At 46.7% G+C, this 7,005-nt stretch overlaps 1 protein-coding gene across 1 annotated transcript; it reads right to left on the bottom strand.

The window, feature by feature from the left end:
- Nucleotides 1-3,917: 3,917 nt before the first annotated feature.
- Nucleotides 3,918-6,770, bottom strand: LOC105049228 (RING-H2 finger protein ATL43-like). The gene is given in 4 exon segments (XM_010928810.4): nucleotides 3,918-4,945; nucleotides 4,948-5,055; nucleotides 5,058-5,251; nucleotides 5,253-6,770. Coding segments are annotated over 4 exon segments (1,242 nt in total). The 5' UTR covers nucleotides 6,047-6,770; the 3' UTR covers nucleotides 3,918-4,799.
- Between the last annotated feature and the right edge of the window lie 235 nt (nucleotides 6,771-7,005).

The following is a 7,005-nucleotide window of genomic DNA, read 5'->3' as shown; positions in this document are numbered from 1 at the left end:
AGGTGATGTCTAATGATTGAAACGATGATAGTATTTGAAGTTGAAATGGTTGTCTTCAAACCAAAGGGTACAGACCGGAGGTTATTGAGTATTGAGGATAGGAGGTTAGGGAAGAAGATATTTGGGTTTAGTTCGTCCAACTTCAGGTATGGTTGTGGGTCAGAGGAGACTAGGTTAAGATAGAGGTATAGTACAATCTCAGGCGATAGAGCTTGGGGCGAGCTCAATTCCTGCTGATCTACGTCTCCGTTAATATGGTTTCTTTGGTCTAGGGGAGGACTGTCTTCCACTGGTATGATATGGTGGTACCAAGAGTTATTCGACGGTAATCATCCTCCATCGTTGTTCTAGAAATTCATTGGTTGGAATCATCGTCATCTTCATTCTCTTGAAAATCCGATGAAGAACTGCTGAATGAAGGCTCTTCTTCAGAAACAAACTTAATCTCTATGGAATGTTGTGGGTTTTAGATCCCATAATTTCAATAGTTTCTGAAATGCTTTCGAATTCTTCACAAAAGAATATGATGTCAAAATCAATAAGATCCTCCCATGGAAGGCTAGAACGGCTGGCTCGTAGAGGGACACTAAAGCTGGAGAGAATTGAAGCCACTGCCTTGGCAATCCAACAGTGCAAGGGAAGGTTGCATAGGGTGGCAGAAACTTTGAGCTTGAGTCTGTGCTGTCCTCCTTCCTAAAAATGGTTCCAATGATTTACAATAAGAGTGAACCCATCACTATGAATGTGGCCTTCTGCCATAAGAGCTTGGATGGTTTGGTGATCTGGGCAGGAGATGAAGAAATGATTGTCAAAGAGCTTCTAGGTAGTCCACAAACCATATTTCTTAGCTTTGCGAGCAAGAGTTTAGGAAACATCGTCCACTTTGATTTGGCAGTCAAAGAATTCAATGAAGGCTGTCCGATCGTGGTATGAGAAATACTGCTTATTTCAGGAGAGTGGAAGAAAAACTTTCGATGAAACTAGGCGAGAGGGGTTTGGGTTTGGGGTAGGGAGTGGGGAAGGTGGAGGGCTTCTGCTTCCCTACATGGTGTGTGGTTAAGTGGCTGAAAGAGTGGGTTCAATAAGCAGGAAGCTCTACAGTTCTTTGCTTCATGGTCAAATTTCAAGCAAGAAAAGCAACGAATCACATTCCTGCAAGTGGATCTAAGGTGGTCTGAGCAACCACATTTGAAGCAGAGACCCTTTTTAAAGGGAGAAGTCCAAGTTTTCAGTCGGATAGGATAAACGACGAATGACTGAGAAAATATGGTAGTAGGTCGGCTGGGATGAGAGTTAATGGTGCCTTCCGACCCGAAAGCGACTGATCTTTGAGAGAGGGAGCAAGGGATATGATAGTTATTCATACCTTTCGGTTCTTCGATGAAGAGGTAGCCATGTTTCAGCACGTCGGCATAAAAATGACTGTCCTAGTTTATTAAGCATCTACCACTCTCCGAGACCTCGACCTGAGACGCTGGGCACTACCACCAACGTTTAGGTATACGAGGCAATGTAGAAGTAGGGCGTTGTAACTTGGAGCGAGGGGTGACAGTTATCCAAATATCTCACTGGGTAGGTTGAGGGAGTTTAAGGAATCATTTCCACCAGTTTGGTAGGAGTTTAAGGAGGTGTACCATATGAAAATGTAAGGAGGGGGGGGGTGGAGAAGTGGTGGTGACTACATTAACATTGCGGCTCTTGATGAGGCGAGTTGGGGAACGATAGTGGATAGTTATTGTGTTTCGTAGGTGATTTATCTTAAATTGTTAAGGTTGGCATAAGGTGATTCAGATAAGAAAAGTCAAGTGGTATATATTTGCATCTGTTGCCACCTCACGTCGTTTAGGGTATGGAAATAACGAAGAGATGTTGGTGGCAATGGTTTGGGAGGAGGGAGTTGGAGGGATGGGGAGGGACATTGCAGCGGAGAGTGGGAGATGAGTAGTGGAAGGATGAGGAGGAGATAATGGGTTACGAGTTCTTAAGGATATGTGGGAGTTTTCGGTCGCCAATATTTTTCACTCTAGAGGACATCTCTCTCTCAACACATTAGTGTAATTCTTACAATGATAAAAATCAGATATTTAAACCAATCAAATAAATATCTTAGTGAATTAAAAATAAAATATGTAAAAAAAATTAAAGAAATCTTCAAGCGGTGTCGAGAAATTGACCTATTTAATATAAAGATGAGAAAGCACCTCTAAAATGATCCAATTCGGTCCAAATTACACCAAAAGAAAAATAACATCACCATACAAATTAAATATGTGTACGACACAAGGGGCACGTGCGTGATCTCCTCCTCCAATCGATGATGCACCTCGTATGGAACACATGCACGCAGCTGGGAAGACAAATGCATGAATCAAGGCACCCAAACTCGTTCAAACAAATTGCACACTCCGTCACCCTGATCACCTCACGTTCACTCCTAAACCAGTACAGGTAGTATGAAATCCTCCTCCCTTTTGTAGGAGAAAGAGGAGGAAAGAGAGCGAGCTTCACCAAGATGCGGTAGCCGATAGAGAACGTCCACAAGACGACCAATTTGGCAAAGAAGAACAACACCGCGTGGATCTTCTGAACAAGGAGAATCACCACAGTGATAAGGAACGCAAGGAATAACATGAGAGGCCATGGAGTTGGTGCTGGGGAAGGCGATGGGGTACTGGAGTCCATGACGACAACAGAAGGTGGCTGTAGGGTGGCTTGAAACGATTAATTAATAGCCTTTGTTTCGAGCAATTTTTTTTTTTTTCTTTTAATGCTATATAGAAGTATTTAGAGTTCTACATTATGTAGAATTGGAATTCTACAAGCTTCCAAACTGATGGAAGACACCTGTAGTGCTGGAATGGTAATTGGGAGGGCCTGGGAGACCAACTTTCAGGTAGGACTTTCCTTTTTAATTCTCTCAAAATTTCTTAATTATATTCCTAGCAAGGATCCGTCTAGATTAACTCCTGTAAAAATAGAATATAATCATGTAATCACATGATATATATGTTAAAACTAAGCTAGTGTTGTGGAACTAAAGGAAAATGCTTTCCCAATCATGGTCATCGTGGGATCATTGCCTCTACTGCCGTACGTAGTTTGTTTGCAACTTGATAGGGAACGTGCTGTTCCCTCCACTAGGATAGCTTTATTCTATTGAGATCATCTCATAAACCCACAACCTCCTACCAGTCGCCTTTCAGTACGTCAAGCTCAAATTTAAGATTTAAATGCTTTCGTAATAATGATCACCCTTGTCAATGTCCTGGGACGTTAGAACAAGTGATAGATCTCTCATGAAATCAACCAAATATCTCGTTTACTAATTCATAAACCATGTTGCAACCAGTAACAGCATGAAATCCTCCCTATATATAAGTCTGATCCGTCTGTGTTTGTATGCATGTAGAACATGTATGCATGCAAGTTCTACATAACCAAGTTGGGGACTTCTGGTGATTTTCATCACACCATTGCCTCTAGCAGAGCATATGATAAATTTATCATACTTGATGCATCTAGACCCATTAATTTCTAGCAAGTGGTAAAGGCAATTCACCCTATGCATGATGAACATGCTTGTTGAGTCTATAACTATTTTCATTTAGATTAATAACACTAGCTTTTTTAAGCTAGTAATCAATTATCTCAAATATGCCTAGCAAAATGTATTCTATGAGTACCAGCTGCATGATAGCAAGGCCCATCGAGCTTGGGATAGCATCATGCTATACCATAATATATGCATATATATGTGCGCACGCGATTCATATTTTAATTATGAAATTTTCTGTTTTCTTTACTTTCAATAAATAAAAAATAAAAAGAATGCTACCATCATCCTTAGGAAAAATTTAGAGATACAGTCATAGTACCAATAATTCTGCAATAAATTAGCACACAATCAACCCCGCAATCCTAAATTTTAAAATTGGAAGTTAAATATTTCACATCTTAACTATTATCCTACTATGCATATACCTGACTGCAACAAACAGCATCATGCTTTCTACCAAAAAAAAAAAAAAAAATTTACCAAAAAAAAATACAAACAGCATCATGCTGCCATTGAAACTGCACCAACTTTCTTGATCATACATCATACACTAAATATACATTTCCGAAGTTGGTAGTATCATGCATGTTCGTTGACATGAATCAAATACCAAGAAATGCGATTTGTAATGTTCGAGGGCTGCTGGCTCCCGCTATTTCTCCATGGGACCGACATCAACTTGGAATGGACCTATCCGACTCTCCACCGACCCATCTCAACTTTTCTCATCGAGACCTGAAACCAAGTGCCACCGCATCTCCCATCACTTTCCAACCATTGGATCTTATTCACTTACCAGTCTTCTAGGATCACGACCATCGAGCTGATGATGGAGCTCTCCAAGCTCTTCCCTACCTTCAACCAAGTATGAATTCTTTGTGGTGCAGCCATGGGACTGAGAATACTATACAACCATGGATATCCCTAATTAAAAGATGGATGACCATCAAATAAGATATCATGTAAGTACGACCTGCATACATATGGAGCACGTTTTTTGATGGTCGATGACAAGGCAGCCACGTTCCCAACCAACATGCGCACCCGGTAACGATTAAAAACCTCCATCACGGAGACTGCTCGAGAATCCCTCACTTGTCCGCCTCGACCAGCCACCAGGGTCTCTCTCAAAAAGATCCACCCGCCTCGTTGCGTGGCATCCTCTCGCAAATAAATACACTAGTCCGTAGGCATTTCCGTCAAAAGGAAAAAAAAAAAAAAGAAAAGAAAAATTCTTCAGAAACTAGGTGCTCAACTCGTTGGCGCCATCCCGGCTCCCGAGCCACCGCGCCCTGCGCTTCGCCGCGAAGCCCAACCACCTCCTCATCGTCCGCTCCTCCTCCACCTCCCGTCGCGCGCCGCCGCCGCCGCTGTGAGCTCGAATCGGGGCCGCCTCCGCCCCGTGATCTCGGACGCACATCGCGCGCTAATTACGTCTCTGCCCCCGCCCGTCGAGGACCCCGACGCCCGTCCCGCTCGGGACGCCGAGAACCTTCCCTATCGGTAATGATCATCTCCGATCGCAAAAACAGAAGATCCGACGGTCGCAGATCGCTCCATCTCTCCTGCATCCCGTCACCGTCCGAGACCACGATCCGGTGACTGTACCGCCGATCGAACTCCTGCCTGTCAACCGGCAAGAGAAGCCCGTCCTTCCGGACCTTCCCCCTTTCTGGTTCGAAACTGCCGCCGGCCGGCTGCGCCACAATCCGCCGACATCCTATTGGCAGGGTCGGCCCGATGGACGACGATCTGGAGTGAGTTGCTACACTTCTCGCCGGCGGAGGAGTGCCGGCCGGAGATTCGCCGGCCATATGGCGTCGGGTTCGCGGTCGTGTCGTCGCCAGTGGTCTTGCTGTCTCGCGGCGGCTTACCTCCACAGCCGGAGGAGGGAGGGTTGGGGTCCGGCCGGGGGACGAGGAGGACGTCCTCGGGGTCGACGCGGACGCGGCAGAGGGGGCAGGTGGAGTGGGCGTCGAGCCACGTGTCGACGCACTCGACGTGGAAGGCGTGACGGCACTTGGGGAGGAGCCGGAGCGCCTCCACCGGCTCGAACCGGTTCAAGCACACAGCGCACTCCAGCCCCTCTTTGTGGCCGCTGAGCGACCCGAACCGGAATACCGGCAGCGACTCCACCACCGTTCGCTCCACCCCTGAGTTCCGCCGCACGGCGGCGGCCGGGAACCCCGGGACGACTCCGCCGCCGCCGCCTAAGCCAGCGGAGGTCTGCTTGCGATGCTTCGCGTATAGGAGGAGGAGGAAGGTGAGGGAGAACATGGTGGTGAGGACGCCGACGATGACTGCGATACTGGGCCGAAAGGGGACGACGGAGGATGACCTGGCCGACGGCGGAGAAGGGAAGGGAGAGGGGCCCGTGGTGGTGACGGAGTCCGCCAAAGCAGCGGCGGCGGCTGCAGAGGTGGCGTCTTCCTCTACGAGGAGCCGCGGCAGGTGGGAGAAGCAGAGCCCCAGGTTCCGGTAGAGACCCATATCCTCCGATGCTTCTCTCTCAGAAACGAGGGGATGGAGGTTGAGAGAGGGTTATATATAAGGGCGGAGGCTGGACTCCGGCGGTGTTGCTCTTTTCTTCTTTCTTTCTTTCCTTCTTATTATATTTCTTTTCGCGGTGAGGGTAAGACCGGTGCGTCGCGGCTTGTAACGGCTTACGGAAGAAGGGAAGGAGTTAGGAATAGGTCCCGGGAATCCGGTGACCGGCACGGCTGATGTCGCAGCACCGCCACCCGAGAGGAAGCAGGCGTCGGAAGGCAAGCCCGGTTTCGAGCATTTAACGGCATTTAAGAATACGGCGAGCGTGGACTCACTCTTTTCGTGCCGGATTTTCGGGCGAAATTACGAATTGGACCAGGGTTGAATGGTTGGAAATGGGGAGAGGCGGGAAGGGTAGATTGGGAACAGGAGTCGGGTGAAGGGGATATCGAGGAGCAATGCTGCTTTAAAAATGGCACAGGTTTAAAAAGCGAACATGTGAGTGCTGGAGTTACTGCACATACCTGACTGCCATTTGCTTGATCTAAGAGGGTATGCCGTGTCTCACCTTTTTCAGGTAATACACCGCCCCTGCGGCCATCTCAGTCTTAAGGTGGTGGCTAAGTAGCTAATGTCGACAAATGACTAATGGCTGAGGTGGATAAATTCAGATAAACATTAATGGAATCACGTATAAGTGATGTCTGGTCGCTAGTCACTTGTGTCCTCTAAACTTGGAAACAATATCGTACTTGGTTGCATGATATTTGTGCATTTTAAGCTTTTGATGTAACTTAGTTGTGGTTCTGGCTTCAGTACTCAAGAGGCTTTAAATGATGTGTGAGTCATTGCATCTGGAATCTATGCTATTCTATCTCCATACAACTTTAGTTACTTGGCATATTTTGAGTATCAGCATCAAGATATGTCCCAAACGTGATTCAGCCGCTCCCAACTTGTAT

Source organism: Elaeis guineensis, chromosome 7 (genome assembly GCF_000442705.2).
Source record: "Elaeis guineensis isolate ETL-2024a chromosome 7, EG11, whole genome shotgun sequence".
NCBI lineage: Eukaryota > Viridiplantae > Streptophyta > Magnoliopsida > Arecales > Arecaceae > Elaeis > Elaeis guineensis.
Note: the sequence above shows the minus strand (reverse complement) of the source record. Positions and strands in the feature narration are given on the sequence as shown.